A 22,334-nucleotide genomic window follows, 5' to 3' on the forward strand; every position below is an offset into this window, starting at 1 on the left:
TACACTCCTGTTACTGTTACTGTCCATATTACTGGACCAACAGGCCTTTCAATCAGAAGAGACAATTGAACAAAGTATAGATAATTGTTTATTACAACAGATGATATGTGATAATTAAGTCTTGACAGAAAGTCTTACGCACTTGTAATCATGAGGCATCAGCCATGAGCAGCAGCATGTTTAATCCCCCCATGGAGTCCAGACACTGGTAGTGGTGATGGCTAATGACTCTGCTGATAGGCTGATGAAATGATGAAGCTGATGACTCTGCTGATAGGCTGATGAAATGATGAAGCTGATGACTCTGTGTAGACTGGGCGGTGATGGGGAGGTGGTGGGGCAGAGAGAGAATCCAGCTGATGATGGTTGTGTCATCTGCAAACTTCACAGCAGCATGTCCATATCCAGTAAAATAGCTCAATTCACTCTCAGGTATTTTAACAACCGCCCAGGTCCATTAACGACCTGCCCGGGTATATTAAATTGTTGGATCTCTTTAAATAATATCACAAAGAGTACGGTCCTGCTCTATATGAAAAGAGCAATGAGAAAACTTTTGTTGTGAATTAGCGCTGTTTAAATAAATTTAAATGTAATTTAATTAACGGCTGCCCAGGTACATTAACGATTGCCCAGGTATATTAATATTAACAGCCACACAGGGTATATATTACAAGCACGGACCAGGTAAAGCAGCATTGAACACTGCAGATTTCACTCATTACTAGTGTTGTCAAAAATATAAATTTTTTGAGACGTATCATTTCTGAATGTTTTGATCGGTTTTAATACACATTTTCTGCAGTTTTGATAGTGAAAATGCGCTTTTTCACAATCTCTTCTCCCCGACAGCGAGTTGACACATACCGCTGCAGTGCCCACCTAGCCCCGCCTCCTTTCACTCACAGTGCCATCTTCTCCTCTCAATTGCTCCGGTTGATTCGCGTAATTGCTTTTCCTGTTATAGTTTCAACAAGTCACGCCCTGCTGTGCTGTGCTGTGCCCTAACCCTAGTACTCATCACTTGTGATTGGATGCTGGCAAAGGATACAAGCAAACCCATATGCAACAGATGCTACAAAGTAGTGCTAACTAAAGGTGCCAACAAAACCAACTGAGCAAAGTACCTGCAGGACTGACATGCTAGTTGTCCTGTTGTCGGCCCAAAAGAAGTACATTAACTGATGTTGTTCTGCTTAACAAACCAGTACCATTAACTTCACCTAATTTCAGCAAATCAACAAAAAAGTTGATTAGATAATTTAGTAATTAAATTCAGTAATTTAATCATGGATGTGTCAATTTTTCCCCGTTGTATTGAAAATGGTATCAAACATTGATATTTTTCAAGGTATTGTATCACAGTACCCTACTTGCTATCACGTTGGTTCACGTAGGCTATGTTCTTAACAAGCCTCCTCCACATGCGGTTCACCTGCTGCTGTACAGAACAAAATCGCGGAGGGAAAAATCCAGATGATGAGTTCTGTGTCTTTTTGGTGACTTAATAAAATGTACTGCTGATGGAGAAAGTCAGCAGAGCAGACAGAGAGAGAGAGACAGGAAGGGGGGGTGGGCAGTTGTGTTTGCGGTACAAGATCCGAGGTGTGTGTGTGTGAGGACAAGAGAACTGACAGGAAAAGCAAGGTGGGCAGATTCAACTAGTGAGTAAACACTAAAGCAAGGTGGATAATGAAGTAGAATTAAAATAGCTAAATAAGCTATTAGAAATAGAAATTTAGCAAAATGTCTAGTCATCTAGCAGACTTTGTTGGAGACAGCAGTTCTCTACCACAACTGTGTGCTAGCACGTATTTGATTGGCCATCTCAGCATCTTGCCGGAAGATGTGTAGTTGCAGACCGATAAAGGGCCAGGTTCCACTTCTTTTTGCCAGAGCTGTGTTGGCGCCCCCACAGCGTTGACTGACTGGCCTCAGTCAAATGAAAGAGGGTGCCGTGTTTTTCACGCAGTAATATTTATGTGTCTAGCCTGCTCTACATGATCGCTCATACAGTAGTTGTATAATACAGATGGTTGATATATCCAGATGGTTGCCAAATTAAAGGAAAAAAACAACAATAAATCTCTAGATCTGAAGATAAAAGTTTATATTATGTGTTTGGTGATGGTGGAGAGTCTTACACGATGGTCCAAAATCTTTAATAGGCCGTAGCATTTTATTCAAATCATTTTCAAACTCACCAAACCATTCAGGGACAACTGGTGCACGAAGCATCTACATTTGAATGTTCCTCCACTGTTTTATTCAGGTTGTGTTCTGTGTATAGTGTCACTGTGACCATATAGTTGACCCTTCTGTCTTTATTTCTGCGCAGACCCTTGTAGCTCGTATAAAGGAGAATGTGGAGAAGCTGACGGAGGAACGAGACCAGCGCAGCAGCAGCGAGAATCGAGAGAAGGAGCAGAACAAACGTCTACAGAGACAGATCCGCGACATCAAAGAGGAGATGGGTGAGCTGGCCAAAAAGGAAGCCGAGGCCAGCCGCAAAAAACACGAGCTGGTAAGAATGTGACAGACGGAAGTAAGACAACTTGCTAACAATTATCAATGAGCAAACGGTACAGTCAGACACTCGTGACATTTTAGTAGAGCCAACTTACCATCCATCAACAATAAATCAGCAACATTGAACTGGTTGACCTTTGTTCTGCTGTCTCTTGTCCCATTGACCAGGAAATGGACATTGAGAGCTTAGAGGCTGCTAATCAGAGCCTGCAGGCAGACCTCAAGCTAGCCTTCAAAAGGATTGGTGACCTCCAGGCAGCCATAGAGGACGAGATGGAGAGTGATGACAACGAAGACCTTATCAACAGGTACCCAAAAACAACTTGTTTCCCCAAGTACAGAGGCCATTCGGGTTTCCAGCAGTGACAGCTCGGTGTGGCCTTGCTGAAGGTGGGATGCAATTAAATTTTTTTGCCTCCACCTTTAGATCTGACCACTGATGAACTCACTGCATTAACCACAGCAGCAACTTGCCATTCGCTGCATTAAATTTAGTTTGTGATGCCTCTGATGTGGCCACCAAACAATGCCTTTCTAACCTCTACTTCACCAACCTCAATTTCTGTATCATCAAATTCCTTTTGTTGCGTTTAAAAAAGTCTCAGCAGTTGCGCCGCATGATCTAAACCAACGTGTTACTGAGTGACATTTGCGCTGGTGCGTTCACTGTGACTCCGTAATGTGACGTCCACCATGTCCGCATCTTGTCACGTAATACCAGATTACATCTCTCTCTCTGTTTCTCTGAAAAATGCTAAAATAGGTTATCAAATATACTTTGGCAGGTGCTAATATACCTGGGAAACGCCCAAGTAAAGTATATGTCGAAAGCACTTATTTAAATTTAGTGTAAGCTGTAGGCTGATATTTTATAAATATTATATCATAAACCTATTTTATTGTCTTCCAACTGCGTGTGTCACGTGACTATTTAGTCCAGTCATGATTGAGATCATGCCTGCAAGTTAGACTACTTTAATTAACCTAAGATGGATAATAATGATGATAATAAGAAAAAGAAGAAGAAAATGCACCCCACCCCCCAAAAAACGAGATAGGAACCAGAATGTAATTTTTTCTTTTTTTTTTTTTGATGGATCTGCTGGATTCGTGTGTCACATTTTCTGGTCGAAAATCTGGAATTCGGGAAAAATCACAACTCTGATTCATTCACTCACACTCACTTGGCAGAAAATATGGATGCTTTTAGTCCTATTTAGAACACAGGGTAGTGGTGCACGTCAGCATCTTGTCGCAGGAATGAGTATTACAACAAATCAATTAATTTTCAATTAAATTATATTTATACAGCACTTCACAGAATTAACAGTAAACACCTAGAACAGTGATCGTGACAAAAAAAATGTGTTTCACCTGCCAAATCTGTTCTTTTCACTCATTTTCACAGAAAATTAAGGAACTTAGAAAGATTATCCTGGCTAAAACATTTTTTCAACCTGTTCGTAAATCAAACACAGGAAAGATAACAATTTAGATCAGACATAGGTTGGGTCACCAGAATTGTATTTTTCTCAATTGCCTCTCAAGGCTTCCTCATGTGACCTATGATAATGTCGACAAGCCAATCAAAGCCCTCCTGATATAGAATCTTCTGGTCATTTATTACATCTATAATGCCTTTCCTCGTCAGGATCAAGACTCAACTTCTACAGACAGCAATTACATCTATCTATATCTATATATAATTCTAACATGTAGAAGTCTCCACAGAGATGGTAGTTCTTTTTGACTCAGTTCACACCCAGTAAAAAGTCCTGTACTCTTGTTGGGGCTCCTTGTAAGAAAATGTATATACTTTCTGAGATGCCTGCTGAGCCTTACAGATTTTTCTGTACGGTCCTGCCAACGACAAGGTGAAAGTTCTTTTCCCTACAGCAGCAGTAAGCAGCTCTGTGAGTTATTAAACAAAGCTCTGGGATGCCTTCTTCTCCACTCTGTATGCAAGACACAAGACCAGGATGAGGTGGCGTGCTGAGTCAATGCCCCTAAAAACATGATGTGTACAATACAGTTAGTTTGCCAAAAAGAAAACCAAAACTGGGTTATCACAGCATCTGCCATAACAGAATTCACATTTAATGTATTTTTATTTGTATTTTTGACTTGATTCTTGTTTTCATGTGTTATTGTCTTTTGTTCTTTTCTTTTGTGTCTGTCCCTCCATCCATCATCATCACGACCAGTTTACAAGACATGGTGACAAAGTATCAGAAAAGACAGAACAAAACGTGAGGAACTTGTTTTTTGTGGGTGTGTGTGTCTTTTGTTTTGCAACACTGGAAATGATGCAACATTCTACAGTCTTTGAACATTTAGTTCAGAAGTTGATAGTGGAGAGAGAAACCCCAGAGTTTTTCTCTGGGTTTAGTTCCAGTCCAGTTAGTCCATCACTTCTGGCTATAGAAAAGAGCTGAACTTTAAAGGAAAAATCCCCCCTGCCAGGAAAAATAGAAAAGATAGATGGAATGTTTGGTGATTTCTCTGATTCCTGTGATAATTTCCATTTTAAGACATCAGCTATAGGTGTCAGAACCTCAAAATCAAAGAGCGGTGGCTCAGTTCGTGATCCACACATGTTCAACAATTCAAACTGGAAGAAATGCCTCCTGGAAGAGGCAGAGACATAGAAAATCCAAGAGGGGATTTTACTTTGATGTGTGAAGGCTTGGGGATAATGCATCATCAACAGTGCTCAGAGATTCCCTCATAACATTTTACTCCACTCTTCATTGCATGCCCTCACATGCTGAGATGCATGAATACCACTGACAATATGTTCCTTCAGCCTCAGCATGAAACAAGCCTCCCTCCTCAGATTCCCTGTACCGTTAAACACTTTGCAAAGCTTTAAAATGAAAGTGTCATGATGTCTCTGGTCATCCCCCTGGAGGCAGAGATCTTCCTCACAGTTCTCCTTTACCCGCTGAGGCGTATATCCAGCTGTGGATATACCGCCTTGCCTTAGTCTACAAACACTGCTGTGTTGTTTGTACAGCAGTCAGCGACAAGTCAGCCTTGCTCCCCCGGGGCCTCTTAATATTTCATCGGCCCACTCTAGGGCTTGATGTGCCAGGGCTCGGTGGTGACTGCCCTCCTGACAGGAGGAAAAAGGGTGTGTTCCTCGTCAATCTTTGACTTGCGCTTGCTTAATAATGCAGAACTCTCAAATGTTTTACAAAAAGCAGTCTTGCTCACAAGGCAAGTAGCACACACACAGCATTGACCTCTGGCTCCCAGCCATTCCAGTCCATTGCCAGTGTTTGGTTTTCTGATTGTTTAAATGATTATTAAACAGAGCTGGAAAGTGCAGTGATGGTAATGAGCTGTGAGCACTGCCACAGATGAATGAAAAAGCTAGTCTTTCCTGGTGTTTGGATAAGGTATACACAGCTTTCTGTTTTCATAAAATATACATTATGTAGCTATACATTGAAATATATTAATATTAATACAGTGTAACTGTTTGTATTGAGCTTTTCTAAAATACATCAAATTCTGACAGGCATATATCTGATGCCGGAGCACTTTTGGCTTAACTATCAATTGACTTATGTTGGCAGTGTTTTATATCCAACAAAATGGCTCAAGTAACAAGTCATCTTGTTTTTGCCAACTTGATATTTACTTTAAGGCTGTTCTACAGTACAGCATCAGTAAAGAAAATTACTTTCTGTCACACAATAAACAGCTTTAAAATGTCAGTATTGGTCAATTTAGATGCTAAATGTTGTGTGAAGTCATTGCTCAGTGCAGTTCTGCAGCACAGGTTTACACAGATTAGCAGTGTTACATTTTCATGTGACACTGTGGATGAGAGGAGTTGTTTGTTGATGCTCTTGGAGAGGATGCAGATGTCTGTATGTGCTCCAAAGCCAAAGGGACTTCACTGGGTCAACAGTCTCATATATCGGAGGCATAAACAGCAGCGTCTATAAGAGCCGGCGACACAGAGGAGCAAAGCTAAGCAGAGCAGGAGAATCCATAAAAGCTAATGATGAATGTAATAGTGTGTAACAGAGAAGTACAACCAATGGCGGCAGAATGTCACAGACAATTAATGTCTCCTCAGCACTGTGTTTGTTTGCTTCCCCCAGGCTATCGGCAGGGCTTAACTAATGGTATGGTGGTCAAGGACATAAATTGTTGTTGACATCATGTGTGAAACGCTCAATTACATAATGCCCACCATTGTGGTTTTGGCTATAGACCTGAGAGATTTCTGTGTGTGCTTTGAATGTATGATGGAATTGTACACAGATATGAAAGTGTTGGAGAGTAATGAAGTCAAAGTTTTTCACTGGAGGATATATAATCTTCTCACTTCCTCTTGAATATATTTGTATAGAGGGTAGTTGTTGGAAACACTCACTGATTCAATTTAAGAAACACATTTTGGTGTTGGGATCTGGTAGGGCAGTTTTGATTATTAGCAAGTAGCAAAGATATTTAGAAATATGAAAAGTTATTAATATTGCCAATAATAATAATAATATACTATAATAACAATATAATAAATTTATTTATAGAGCACTTTCACTCAAAGTGCTTTACAAAAAGAAAACGTTTAAAATACAGTACAATAAAATTTCTAATTTAAACACTAAAAGCAAATACCACTTATACAAAGACGTCAGAGATAAACAACCATTTAGGACTCATACGCAGAAGTGAATAAGTAGGTCTTAAGCTTTGATTTAAAAATCTCATTTGAACATGCCAGTCTAATATCTGCTGGAAGACTGTTGGAGTGCGGAAAGGCTCGCTCACCAACTGTTTTCTTCCTTTGGTACAGTCAGAAGTCCTGTCCTGTTGGAGCGCAGCAACTGTGTAGGCACAAAATAATTCACAAGATCAGACAGATATAATGGTGCAAGGCCGCTCACTATTTTGTATGTTCGCAACAGAACCTTAAAATCTGCTCTAACCTGAACAGGGAGTTAGTGCAGTGAGGCCACCACAGCAGTTATCTGCATGTATTTAGATGATCCAGTCAGGAAACGTGCTGCAACAGGTCAGTAACTTCCGAATCAGATGCATTTCCTGCAATAACTGGCATACATACTGGCATATGTATTTGTAAATCAACAGCATAGCAGTGAAAAGCCATCCCAAAAGAACGAACGAAGTATAACAAAAACAACAGTGGACCAAGGACTGAACCCTGTGGAACGCCGCGCTGAGAGTCAGAAAATGTGTTATTGTAAAACACACATTGAGAACTTTCTGAAAGGTAAGATCTCAACCACTTAAGCACCTGGCCAGAGATCCCGAAGTATTTCTAGAGTCTGTCCAAAAGAATACGGTGTTCCACAGTGTTAAAAGCTGTGCTAAGATCCAACCACAAGAGGATAGATGTTAAGTCTGAGTCAGCAGCCAGTAACAGATCATTTACCACCTTTGTGAGTGCAGTTTCAGTAGAATGCCTGAAAAGCAGACTGCAGCAGCTCCAAAAGATTATTAGATGACAGATATTTTAAAAGCTGATTTGAGATCACTTTCTCAAAGACTTTCGATAAGAAGGCCAAATTAGAAACAGGTCTAAAATTTGGCAACAAGTTTATTTCCAGATTTGGTTTCTTCAATAATGATTTAACAACCGCAGATTTGAAGCAAACCGTAAAACTGCTGTGGAGAGCGAAAGGTTTAAAATGGCTAAAACATACAATCCCAATGTTGGCCCAGGCAGGCAAGGGATCCAGAGAGCAATGGGTACCGCTTGCAGTCACAACAATTTTAGTTAAATCACCCAAAGAATACGGTTCAAACTCAGAGTGGCCCCGTCGTATAGAAAATGGTCCCTTGATAGCGCAGTCTAATCCCCCAACAATCAATCCTAGTTTGGATGTCCTCAACTGTCTCATAAAAATCCATCATAAAATCATGTGCTGACAAATTCGTACTACTTACTGGCTACTGAGACTGTGCAAGTCTATCAACAGTGTCAAATAAAAGTCTAGGATTATGCTTATTATTCATGATCACATTAGAATAAAATGCTGCGTTTGCAGTAGCCATCTTAGACTGATAGGTGGTCAGAATGTCATGCCATCCCTGATAATAAACTTCAAGCTTAGTATGGCGCCACTGACATTCAACTTTTCTGCAGCTCTTACTGAGAATCGGTAACTCCTCATTTAGCCAAGGTGTATGATTTCTTTTGGAGGACACTTCTATGTCGTCGCTTAGCCACCCACTCCAACAAATCCCGGAGTACACCATTAAAGTTGTCTGTGAGATAGTCCACCGAAAAGGCTTGGCTAAAAACTGAATCCATCACATCTGCTAGTTTCAAGTTAAGGTAATTTAAAGCACTAGTGCTAAAATAACGAGGTAACCTTGTCTAATGCCCCAATTTCCCCATACTAAATGAATTAGGGATAGAAATGTCAAATAATATTAGTGAGTGATCTGAAATTGGTAAAGCACTGATATTATTAACTGATGCATGTCGAAGTATCCTTGGGGAAGATACTGAACCCCGAATTGTTAGTTTCTGTTTGAGCACTTAGAATGCAGATGTAGTGTAAAAGCGCTTTGAGTGGTCGAAAAGACTAGACAGGCGCTATACAAATACGGAGCATTTACATTTAAAGACGGGGCTCCACCATGGAGTCAGGGACCAATAACCCAACATGAAAACAGTCTCAAAAAGAAACGGTAGAATCTGTGTCTTTCTACACCTAGGGCTGTAGTAAGACAGACTCCTCTTTCCTGCTTCGGTCCTCATATTAGGTACCATGCAAAGCAGTCCAGGAACAGAATTTTAATTATATGTTCTTTGCATGGGAGAAAACTTTGAACAGATAGAAGAAGACAAAAGACCAAGAATGGCCTTTTAAATGAAAATGTAGCAGTGTAGCATCATGCGCGTTCTAAGTGATGGCCAGTTTACGATACTGTATAGGGTGCAGTGATGTGTCTGATAGCCAGCATATGTAATGAACCTGAGAGCTGCATGATAAAGAGTTTCTGTATTACAAACTATCACAAGTCTTTTTTCAGTTTCAGGAAAGTCAGCAGTGGCACTAAGGTGAAAAGATGCAAGAAAAAAACCTGCACTCTATTTTCCATATTTAAAGCGTTTTGCCAGTGAAGACAAAGGTTGGAAGAGTAATTTAAGAGGGCTGTATGGAAGAGTTGACTTCCCAAAAGCAACACATAAATCCTTAGTCAGATAAGGAAACATGTCTGCAGTTTAGGTTCTGCTACATGACGTTAGAGCGTCCTCTCTCCTCACTGAGTGATGTTTATCCCGTCTCTTCTGACAGGTTCTCGGTGCCAGAAACAAAGACACTTGGGGGCTCTGTCATCATAACAGTAGGCAGCAGCAAATCCCCAGATTGTCTAATAGTAAAGGCATGTTCTGTAAAACTAATTACAGCTTACAAGTCTGTCGCCCCCATCCTTCCTCCCATCCCTCCCTCCTTGTCATTGGCGTGAATGCAGTCCCAGCTTTACTGTCCAAGGTTATTGTATTCAGTTAAAGCTGGCTATGCATTTGGATCTCACTGGGAACGCCATTATGTGAAATCTCCCCTTTGAAATCTCGGAAGCTTTTGTCTCTGACTGCTAATGATTTTAATTAAAGGTTGTGCTGGGCCTTTCTAAACTCTATGTGCTGGAGAAAATAATGTTTTTCTCGCTCTTGCTTGACAAGATGGGAGGCTTTCTGAAACAGATGCAGAGATGTTGAGCCACCCCTCTGTCTCTGTAGGACGATTAAGCTGTAACAACTAAATTTCACAACGCCACACATGCACTGGGCTTTGACGGCACTTAATGAGTGTTGCGCTCTTTTCATCCGTGTCAAATTCTATGACAAGCCTTCTATTTTACTCTGTGCTTGCAGTGGTTTATGAACATGTAATGATAATTGAGAGGAAAAGCAGTGCAGTGCCCAACTGTGTATCAAATCATTCTGTCAAGAAGTGAAATTCTGAGTGTATGCATATCACCGCATGTGTGCGCAGGACTGACGATGAATGTAATTACCAGATGAAAAATAAATCAGGACATTTTCTGCCACTCTACTGTGCAATAAAAAAACAAAACAGTATAGTTTTTCAATATAGGTGTTTTTGCCACCTATCATCATGGGTTGTGGTAACATTTATAGATTTAAAAACAAATAAAAGTGAACATTTTCTCAGTTACTTTTAATCTGGATACAAAAGGATACAAAAATTAGCAGCAATAAGTGAGAGGGAGTGTAACAGATTTTATTTTTATTGAAGTCCCGCTGCCCTCACACAGAGATGTACACAGTTAAAGGAGCAGTGTGTTAGCTTTAGTGGCATCTAGCGTAGCATATCCCCGTAAGTCTTACACACACACCTTTAAAGGGACACAGTCTTCACATGTCGAGCCAGACACGCATTTCCTCATTGATTCAGTCTGTATAGTCCATTTAAATGTTTATTGCGCATAATCTGTAATTTCAGTTGAATTAGTACCAGTCAGAACGCTTAAAGGTTCAGTGTGTAAGTTTTAGTGGCAGAGATGCTAGAGTCCAAGTCAAGTCTCAAGTCTCTCGTGGTTATTACGAATGTTGTATCACCTGCTGCGTTCAATCCAGGTTGCTAATAAAACTGCATGGCTATAAGGAATTCTGTAACTGTAACCTGTTTTTCATTTACAGAGCACAACCATGTAATGTGCAATGCAATTAATGACAGCTTATTAAATACTGTAAGTCAATAAAACTGTGACGTTGCATAATCAACAACAAATCTGTCTGTTTTTAACTTACAGAGCACAACCATGTAATGTGCAATGCAGTTAATGACAGCTTATAAACCACTGTAAGTCAACACATCCCCCAGACTCTCAAAACAATAAACAGTAAGCTGTTTTTAACTTACAGAGCACAACCATAATGTGCAATGCAATCACTGACAGCTTAAACTACTGTAAGTCAACACACCCTGCACACTCTCAAACCAATGTAATGTTAGGTTATAACTAAATAAAACTGTAATGTTAGGCTACATGATCAACAATAACCTGTAACGTCTTTCCAGCCAACGGCAATAATTAACGTGATGGCAGCCAGCGGGACGTAATGATTACGTTAATCGCAGCTGCCGGTGTTTGATGTCCTCTCTCATGTGCGGCTGCGCGTAGCAGATGTTAGGCCTATATGTTACGTTGGCAGGTAACGGAGGGAGGGAATAACGGCAAGCTCATCAGACGTGTCCTAAAAAATAAACATTGTTCACGTGTCCCGCGCCTCGAGTCTCAAGTCAAGTCTGAAGTCACTGTGTGTGCGACTTAAGTCGCACTCGAGTCCGAGTCTCTAACTTGAGTCCCCATCTCGGTCTAGTGGTGAGGGTTGTGAATTGCAACAAATGGCTCACTGTGCATTCACTTGCTCCTCAACCAAAATAAGTACTTTATAATAAATGTATTAATTCTAATGGCAATTGTAAATTTAGCTGTAAAAAAAAAAACCTAATGTTGTACTTTTTCTCCATTGTATCAATTTCATTTCTAAATCCAACAACAAAAAGGCTGTGAAAACTGTCAACATATGGCCCTCTTTTAATATCTTTATATAATATAGACTGATCTGTATACTTCTTTATGTCCCATGTACACTTTATTCCACTTTTTGCAATAACGATTTAAGGAAGGAAAAAAGAAAACTGATCATTCCGACACCACATGAATGCACCATCAGTCACTGCTCATCCCTCCCTTTCCATGCACTCAGGAGAAGCTATGATGGCCGACACGCTCTGTCAGCTCTTGTGCTAAGTAATACGTGTGGGCCTCCATTTGCCCAAATTTGACTTCTTTTTTTACTTCTAATAAACCAGATGACGACTACTACTACTGCTGCTGCTTCTCCTTTTTTTTTTTTTTTCAACTTATTGTGTATAGTGATGAAAGTCGCTCGGTAGAGCTGTTTGGGCTACTGTAGAAACATGGCAGTGCAACACGGCAACATCCATGTAAGAGGACCCTCGGTGTATGTAGATAGAAATGTGTCATTCTAAGGTAATAAAAACATAACTGTTCATTATGTAAGGTCTTTATACACCACTGAAAACATAGTTATGTATGTTATATTACATTTCTGTCAATAGATCCTCCTAAATATAACACACTTAACCTTTAAGACATGTAGGATCAATGAATAATTACCTCTATCACTTATGATTGGTCACACTAATGGAACATAGTTCTTAAAATATTGGAGATCATATGTTATTATTTCTGAGTGAGCAGGATCATAGTGCAGCTGCAGATAGTCGGAATATGTTTTAACAGCATTTCACTGACTTAAATTTACTACATTTGCTGAAGTAGCTGAAATAAAGCCAATGAATGTTGTTGAGCCAAGATCCATAGAGATGTTTAAAACCTATTACTACAGGATCAGATTGAGAGCTTACTTCTTTTTTGAAACAGACCCATGTAGAGATATGACATCACCCCCTTTTTTTTGATGCAACCTACAGGAAGTTGAAGTCTTACTTTTTTGATTATGAAAATTATTTTAAAAATTTTGATCATAGATTCTACTGTACATACAAAGTGTCGTGCAGATCGGACTCACCTTCGAAAAAATAGGTTTCACACATTGCGTGTTTTTGTGCAAAAAAAATGATAGGAAATGGGCGTGGCCTGTATCACAAGATGCAGCACAATTTAGGGAACGCAAGCATGTAAGGTTTTGAATATGCAACATACTATGAGGGAGTTACTGGGCCACCTGTTGGTTTATGTGTTTATTTTATGTATCTGAGGTGTGTGCAGCAGTCATACCACCTCTGCATTCTGACATTTAACGAAAACTAAACAAAACACAAACCCTCAGTGACTTCAGTAGGGTTGGCACCAGGGCACTAGGGCAGTACATAAAATCCCATTCTAAAACCACGTTTTGTATAACTTTCTGAATGCAGTGTTGAAATGTAGGCACACAGCTTAAGGCCCTAATTAATGATGAATGGTGAACCGAACCATACTTGAAGTACAAGGTAAGCAGGAGGGAACCCATAACAAAACAACACCAACACAGGGGAGAATGCCTTAATATGTTTCTCAAACACGTTAGAAGGAAATCCTTAAAAAGGATTTGATGTCTAGGTACAAGGTACTGATTTGATGAAAAGTGTCCATTGTATATTTTTACTCATTGTTGTACCTTCACTACACACCAGCAGGGGCTGATTGTTTATCTTTTATGAAAGGATGAGACTACTGCTCTTCTGGTGCTCTAATATAGTAAAAGCGTTGCTGCCTAAACACACAAGCAAAAGGAAATGATTTTTGTGTGTTTTTGGAATGCCACTATCCCAGTTCATAAGATGTACAATGTCTTCTTTAGCTCTGAAAAAGCTGGAAAGTTTAAAAAAGGATCCAAATTGGAGCAGGAGAACCAGTTTTTCCATGCATTCTCCTTTCTTGTCAAAACTTTACCCACAATGTAACTCGATTGCCAAAAAGAGATACAGATGTGTTATACTACTTCTTTGATTTTGAATATTCTTTTCTAAATTTGTGTCTCACAAGTTCCCCAAATTATGGAACTGAAATAATGAATTGTTGAAGTACCTGGCAGGTGTTGAACACATCATCAGTTTAAAGGGGCTATATGTAGCTTTTCAATGAAATCCCTTATCAGAAAATTAGGGCCTTTTTGTCAACAGGCTGTAGCCTCACTTAGAACTGAGCAGCATGCCTGTTTTCTCTGTTGCTTGGAACAGCCACTATTCTGCTTCCCATGTGAAGGTATCGGGTCGGGATTTAGCTGCATGGGCACTCCTGAGCCTCTCCCGACTACAGTGACAACATGCAATCCACTAACACCATAAAACGCCAGCTAAATGCAGTCAATGTAACGTTATCATGTAACGAGCATGGATTAGTTCAAGCTGATAAAAATGTTGCGGTGGAAGTTTACCTGAGTTTCCAGCATGTTGTGTGAAGCTGTCTCCCTGTCTGTCTGTGGCCCCTGTCACACTGTCTTTTTTTCCCCAGGAGTATTATGCCGATGTGTGGCTCAAACACCTGATTGCTTAATACCACACCGCTATTAGCCGCTGAAAACGACATATTACCCCTTTAACCAAATCATCAAAGCTCTTATTTCAAATAAGAGCTTTGATGATTTACCTAAACCACAATTCATATTCAACTTTCCTCTTCACCTTCAGTGAAGTGGTTTTTAAAAAAAAAGAAAATAGAACTATGGACTTTAAAACCATTCAGCTTGGGTGGTAGGGTGTGTGTCTAGCAGAGTACACAATACATTTAGTGGGTATTTTCTTAGTACCTAACAGGAGTGATGGCCAAAAAAAACAGCTTGTAAAAAACCGAAAGTTCCTATAGTTCAAGTGCTATCATTGGGGTTTGTTCCTGTGTGCTTGTTGAGCCCTAAAGTAGCTTTGGAAGACTAAAGGTAGAATGATTGCTGGAAGCCTCTGTGCCAGCTAACTGCTGGACCATGAAAGCACTCATCTAACAGGGACAACAGTATTTACATCTACTCAACCTCTATTGGGCATGTTTGTGTGTTTACAGGGGCTGACTGCATATGCTGTCTTTCATTCATTTGTAAGCAAAGAGGTGGTGGCAGAAAATTATGTTGCAGCCAAACCTATGAAGGAGGAGGAATAGGAAAAATCACCAGATACACAATCAGCAGGCGCAGCTGCAGGCATCCGTTGCCTTCGTCACCCTAAGCGCAACCCCTCCTTGCCTCCACACTAATACTAAAGCCTGGTCTTCATTCTCTGCTTCCACAGCGACAGAGAATTACAGGAATGTTTCTACCAGTGCTGACTCTCCTTTCACACTAACATTTCTTTTCCCTTATTCCCTCCTCTCTGAATGGGCATATCTGACTTCTTTTTTCTCTATTCATAACCTCCTTTGCCACCTCTCCTCTACACCCCCTAACATGTTTTCCTATTTATGACTCCTCACCAGTCAGGGGGATTCAGACACCGACTCTGAGGTGGAGGATCGTGTGGACGGGGTGAAGTCCTGGTTGTCCAAAAGCAAAGGTTCCACCAAGAACTTATCAGATGACGGCAGCCTCAAGAGCTCCAGGTCAGTACAAAGGCTGCTTCTATTACTATCACTTCAGCAGCAGTTAGTAAACAGTCTTGCTAGACATTTGACTGCTTTTGGACTGTCTGGATGAAATTGTTTAAGTGATCTGACCCAGAGGAAATAAACCGGAGCAGGATATTTGGCTGAAATGTATTTTCAAGCTGCTTTGTGTTTATTGTCACCCACTCTGTGAAGAGGGGACTTTTTATTCCTTAAAACAAAACACCTCCTTGGTAGATTTATCGACATGCCCAATGGCCAGCTGGCACAGCCTACCTGAGCCACTCACTGAGATTAATTAATGTGTCTGCCAGCTGCCAGCTTCGATTGCCCCAGATTTGTCTCCTTACCAGAAGATTTAACTTCCCTCCCTCAGCCGAGCCACTCCCGACTTTAAAAACTTCTGGAGTTTTTAAATCTCTTTTACCAGCAAGTCCCCATAGACATAGACTGACTGATTAATCGAGTGAGCCAGCAGTAGTAGCTTTCAAGTTACCTTAAGTGCCATCGGCACCGGTACTGTACACATTACAACACATAGGAATTCTTGCCTAGTTCTGTCAACAAAGAAGTGACCAGCAAAAGGTTGTGAAAAGGAAACAGGATTATTATTTAAAAGGTTTATCATGTCTACATGATTACTTATAATTAAAAAACATTTTCAGTCAGAGTTTAGCCAAATGTTGTTTGTTGTTTCATGCTCACAGGCATGCATTGTTTAGGATCAGTGTTCAACATACTTATATTCAAGCTTTCTGATTCTGAAAAAAATATGGATTTTGAATAAATAAAGTCACGTAGTACTATAAAAATGACATAGTCATAGGTCATTTCCTATCAGAATTGAAAGTTTTTGCTAGCACAAACTGCGTTTCTATGAAAGTACATATAGTCAGGCATACGCAATAGATACATTACTTTACAAATGAAACGAGTGGAACATACTCTTTCTTCTTTCCAAATGTTTAGAATCCTTTTTCCCAAGCAGATCCTGTCAGGGTTTTTTTTTTTTAGTCGCTGTAGCAGTAGAATGCTTTCTCGTCTGTTTTGTCAGCTGCTGTGACTTGGGCTCAATAACATTATATTGGATCTGAATCTAGTAGCAAATGTGCATACCAAATTTGAATGCTTTATCAAATCTATCTAGGTTTTTACAACTTTAAGCAACAACAGCTAAAAGTAACTTAATATAAGTGATAATACTCAAACATTACCATTCAATTTTCAATTCATTTTGTGACTTGGTTTTTCCAGATGTATTGCTTATGTACCTGCTTTTTAGCTAAATGGCTGGGTCAGTGTTTTGTTGCAACAATCTCTGGCCATAATGCCACATTGGCCAAAAACATTTCATTTGCTTTAAAGTGGGTTTGTAGAGGTTTGAAGGAGTGATTTTTCTTATTCTTATCATTACTGTGGCCTTCAGTTGTCCTTTGTTGGCAATAAAAACATTTTGGTCCATGTCTTAACATTTCAATGCTAGGAAAGCCCATGTTAGTAGCTTGTCAGTTGTCCCCAGTTACACTCTCCTTAATCTGCCTTTGTTCATTGATCTTCTTCATTTTGCAGCTCTTACATTTCTCATCATATTTCTGTTTTCATAAAGTTTCATTCGTTTCTTATGCTCTTCTTCCATTCGCCTCCACTTGACCCAATATTTCATCTTTGTCATTTTCTCTGCTGTCTTTCACTGTCTTCATTCCTTTGTTCTTTCCGCTGTTGTTTCTTTCTTAGATTTGCTGTAAATGTAGACGCAAAGGAAGGGAGAGAATGGAAAGAGGGTAAGGAATGGAAAGAGGTAAATAAAGAGGGCAAAGAGGTGGAGCCCAGCAGGTCAATGTCAGTGATGAGCTCCCTCAGCTACAGAAAACGATCCAACCTTGATTCCATCGGTGGCAAAGGGGATGCCCTCTTCAGTGCCCTCAAGGAGAATGCAGAGTCAGAAGACACACTATCCTTCCATAAAGCTAAACCCAAAACCTCGGATTTTCAGGATGATACGTACTCCAGGAGGAAGTCTCAGGCAGGGGATGACATGAATGACAGAGAATCAGTCATCTCTCAAGCTTATTCAGAGGCCAACAGCCGAGCCAGGAAAGGCATGGACAGCCGCTGGGGTGACTTTGACAAAGAATCAACCGTTTCATACACTGCACAAAGTCGGGCCTCCACACGTCTTGGGTTAAGCCCAGAGAATGATGCCAAGTCTACCATCAGCTTAGGTCTGTCAAGCCCACTTGGACGCCGCCAAAGCACCTCACGCTTAGATGAGGGCAGAGGCGGACGGCCAATGTATGGCAGCAGTCCTAGTAGCCCTTGCTTTAGCAGAAGGTCTGGGGGTCGCAGTCCTGGAAGTGTTAGCCGAGCTGATTCCCATATGTCGCTGGCACGCAGCTGCCGTCTGAGCGAGTTTGACATTGATGATAGTCGAAGTGTGGCCTTCACCGAGAGGTCGGCCTACAGTCCTCACTCGTCCACCGGCCGCAGTCTCTCCATGCCACCACCACAAGCCAGGTCATCAACTACTGACCCAATTGATAACTTGGATATTAAACCAGTCAGTCATCGCAACTACCTTGACCCTGACCTAGAGAAAGCCATCAATGAGGTGCTGAGTTTCAAGCCTATCAAATTCAAGCGCAGGAGCTTGGAAGACTCTGAGGGTGAGGAAGAAAAGTCCAAGAATGATGAAGACACCGGCAAAGCTATCCATAATCGAGACAGTGCTCGCCCTGCTAGCAGTCTCAGACGCTCTGCATCCGCTGTGGACTGCATGAGATCGTCCCACAGCACCAACAGCTGCAGCAGTCGCCATCGCAGTAAGAGCAAAGGCAAGAAGAAGAAGAAGAGAAGCCACAGCTCCGAATCTGAAAGCTCAGGAGATGACCATCGTCACAAGAGCAGCTCCAAGAGGAAGTCCAAGAAAAAGTCCAAGAAGAGGGATGAATCTCCATCTTCTTCCTCCTCTTCTTCGTCTTCAGATTCCGAGTTGGACTCTGGGTCAGACTCGAGCTCCGGGGCCTCCACTATTTCCTACCGAAGCTCCAGCAGTGTGAAAAGGGCCCCGGTTCGAAAGGTGTCCAGCCCAGAAGGGGAAGGAGAAGCTAGGCCACAGAGTGTGAGCCAACCACATAACAAAAAGGATGATAAAAAGAGAAAGAAGAAGGTGGACAGTCTGATGATGAAATACCTATACCGGCCGGACAGTGACTGAGGCAGGCAGTAGGTGGTTGCCTGATGCGGACTTGCCTTGACGAGTGTTTTTGAAGCATGATGTGACCTAACCAATCAGTACCTTTTCACTGTTGTCCCTCAGCACATTAAATGTTGTCCATTCAGTCTGACTGATATTAGACTTTAACAGTTTAGAATTATAATTTGTGGGTCGTGTTTCTGATGATGTCATGTTAGGCATGCTAACAATTTTTGATGTTTGCTACTACACATTCTCAGTTTCAAGCCGAAGAGTAGTGATCACAACCTCTATGGTCTTTTCACTAGTTTAATACTGCTAGGCTTTCATTGAGGACTCTTTGGGAGCAGAAGAGACTGGGTCTGTTGTGAAGACATGGATGTAAAGTCAGCCTTTAATTGCTCTTGAGACATCAGATTGGTTTGTAGCCCCAGAAAGGTAAAAATAACAGGAGTCAGTTAAGAGAAGCCATAATACATTTTTTCTTCCAGACCATAACTGCAGGCATAATTAGACCCTGAGCATTGATGTACACCAACTACCAAATTAATTTAGATGCACAGTTGACAGTAATTAACCCTGCGTTAGCAATATTTAAGCATTTTGAATGTTAAATAATGTGAAAAGGCTGGGCTAGTCTCTCGTGTGACTGGTGATGGGATTTTAGTTCTTTAGGAATATTTGGGATTATGTTTAAAAAATGACTTGAATCATGTTTAGATTTGGTCAAATTTCTTTTATTTTCAGTACGTTTCATCTTTTTTTCTTTGGGCTAATTCACTTGACAACTAACATTTTGAGAGGATGGAATCACATCTGCACAATGCTTTGTATTTGTTATTTGAATAGTGTAGATATAATCCCATAGTGACTATAATAACACAAAATAGTTATGCATGCCTAGTGGAGCACAACATTGCATGCGATTTATTGGTCACTAGATGCCAGAAGAAAGACTAACCTCACAACATGTCTGAATGTACAGCTTCTCCGTGGTGGTTAAGAGAGCTCAGCATACTGGAACATAAGAACACAAGCAAATGAAGAAAACCACATCATCACTTTGGCAACACATATGTCAAATTTTGAAAAGATCCAGCAAATAGTAACTATAGTATTGCTTCATCAGTTGTATCATCATGTATTTTTATATATCATAACATGTACTTTGCCACTTTGGTTTCTAAACGTGTGTTATCACAGTTATGATGATTTCTACATTTGTTTGTGTTTTTTTTACATTGTAATGCATTGAGCTCAGAAACAATACTCTGCTTTCTTTTTTGATTCTAACATCAGTTGTCTGTTGTTTCCTGTTCCAGCCCCCCTGGCCGAAGACGCTACTGCTTTGATAGATCTGATGAAGAGGAGGAGGATGAAGAACAATAAGAAGACAGGTCAACAAAGGGCGCGTACTACTCTCGATACAGATGTGGCAGCCTTATGAAAGATGACGGCGGCGAGGACAGGCCTGATGAGACCACATCGTATTGCTCGCTGTCAACATCCATCCTCCATCCCCTCATTCAGTTGTGATAGTTGGTCTTGCATGCAAAGCTGACCAAAGAATGTGGTCAGTCCAACACAATCACACACTTACAACCCTGCCGGAAAACAGACATTCAAATACTGGAGATGTTCCCAACATTCACAGGATTTGGTCGTAGTTTAACAAACAACATGGGCTTTTAGACGCGTCACTCATCAGTCTAACCTCACTGCACACAAAGCAGCTGCATTGTTAACGACTTGACTCTGCTGGTTGCATGCAAGCAGCAGTTGCTTGGCTTGAGCAGCCGTTCTGTTTAACTCCCACCATGGTTGTAACTGAGCCAAAGAACTTGAGGTTGCAATGATAATAGATTGTTTCATACTCTCTCTTTGTCTGTTTCTTTCTCTCTTCTTTACATACATGTACATAGTACACAATGTATTACCAAAAAGCCTTTGTTCAAGTATGTGTGCACTCTCTTTTACTTATTGCCAATTGATGCCGAGTCCTGGGAAGAGTCCCCACCTTTTATCCTCCTCCTCCTTTCCTTTTCGGGACAAGTGCCATTTGATTTAAGTGGGCTCCTCTACAGCTGGCTTCTCTGCAGCTGTGGCATTTCATGGACTGCTGCGTCATATACTGAAGACTCTCTCATTAACATCTGCTCGCTTTTGTTTGCCTGAAAAGTTTTGTGCCTTTTGCTGGCAAATGATCTCTTCCTTACAGAGGAGGAGGAATCCATCACTAACCGCTGTGCCGAGGAATCAAAGGATTTTTCTCCATTTGAATCTTTAGTTTTTGATGTTTGACAGATTTCATTTGCAGAGGACGGCCATCAAGCAAATAAATTTCCATGACCTTTGAGCTTACATATGTGAAATGCCTTGTCTTATTTTCATTTCAAATTGATTTGAGGACTTGACAGAATTCTTTAGTGATGAAGAGACTTCGGCTTTGTCCTTGTGCTTGTTGTTCACATGCTGTCCATGTTTTGCTTTAAGTTTGATGTGCTTTTTTTTCTAAGGGAATGCCCTTGACTTTAGGCACCAGTCATCTGTTGGTTTCTCCAAAAAAAATATAAAAAAACAAAAAGCATTTGGTATCATCAAAGGTAAAAGCTGGTGTTATTCCATATTTTTCTCCAAATCACACGGAAAGACCAAGACCAGCTATGTGTTTGGTTGACCTTTGGGATAAGTATGTGTAACAAAATATTTTCAGCTCAGAGGTCCCCTTAAAGCTTTTTGGAGCTTTCAACCACATCTCTTAGTCTTCTTCGGGGAATGAAGCTAGCTCAGGTGTCATCACAATTGTCCTAAACCAATTGGTTCCTATTTTTTTAAGATGGACATCTTAAAAAAAGGCTCACTAATGTAGTTTTTTGTTGCTGGCCACTGTAGTTTTTTACAAACTGTGAATATGCTAGTGCTAGCTCAACTACCTTGGTCACTAAACTAGAGAAGAGGATCAGGGCCACATGTGAAAAATGTAAATTCTGAGAATAAAGAGTTTAGTCTGACTTTATTCTCAGAATTCTGTCTTTAAACTCAGAACTCAAATACATTTTTTACATGTGGCCTTAATCCTCTACCTTAGTAACACCACAATAAGATGATTCAGGTTATGCATACATGAAATCAACAATTCTTGTTTCATAACAGCCTGAAAACCACTCCACTCCAGTGGATAAGGGTTTTATAAAAGTGGATGGTGCAATGCAGCTTACAGGATTGACACTTTTTCAAAAACATCAGGGCATTAATCTGAACACAGCACACACAGAATTCAATGTCCTAAAATATGTTGTGGAATTCACATTTTTCTGTTCATTCACTGTGCCTGGTTTGGTGTCATGATTATTTGTTCAACATAGTTAGCTAGCTTTTTCTTTTTTGCACTAGCAAAAAGAATGTTAGCCTAGTTTACAGATAGGGCAAGGATATAAAACATTTTCCCAATGTCCCACAAATGATGAAAAGAAAAGTGACAGGCCTATCTACCAGTAGGTAATTATAATGGATTCTATAGTTTGGA

The 22,334-nt window shown here is 40.5% G+C and overlaps 1 protein-coding gene across 1 annotated transcript in view; it reads left to right on the forward strand.

The window, feature by feature from the left end:
* LOC123986237 (unconventional myosin-XVIIIa-like) overlaps positions 1 to 20,068 on the forward strand; it is a 161,135-nt gene extending 141,067 nt beyond the window's left edge. The window contains 5 exon segments of the mRNA XM_046074387.1: positions 2,339 to 2,524; positions 2,698 to 2,837; positions 4,734 to 4,778; positions 15,490 to 15,612; positions 17,350 to 20,068. Of these exon segments, the coding sequence (XP_045930343.1) occupies positions 2,339 to 2,524; positions 2,698 to 2,837; positions 4,734 to 4,778; positions 15,490 to 15,612; positions 17,350 to 18,829 (1,974 nt within the window). The 3' untranslated portion in view covers positions 18,830 to 20,068.
* The last annotated feature ends 2,266 nt before the right edge of the window (positions 20,069 to 22,334 follow it).

The sequence above is a fragment of the Micropterus dolomieu genome, linkage group LG17 (assembly GCF_021292245.1).
Source record: "Micropterus dolomieu isolate WLL.071019.BEF.003 ecotype Adirondacks linkage group LG17, ASM2129224v1, whole genome shotgun sequence".
Lineage (NCBI taxonomy): Eukaryota > Metazoa > Chordata > Actinopteri > Centrarchiformes > Centrarchidae > Micropterus > Micropterus dolomieu.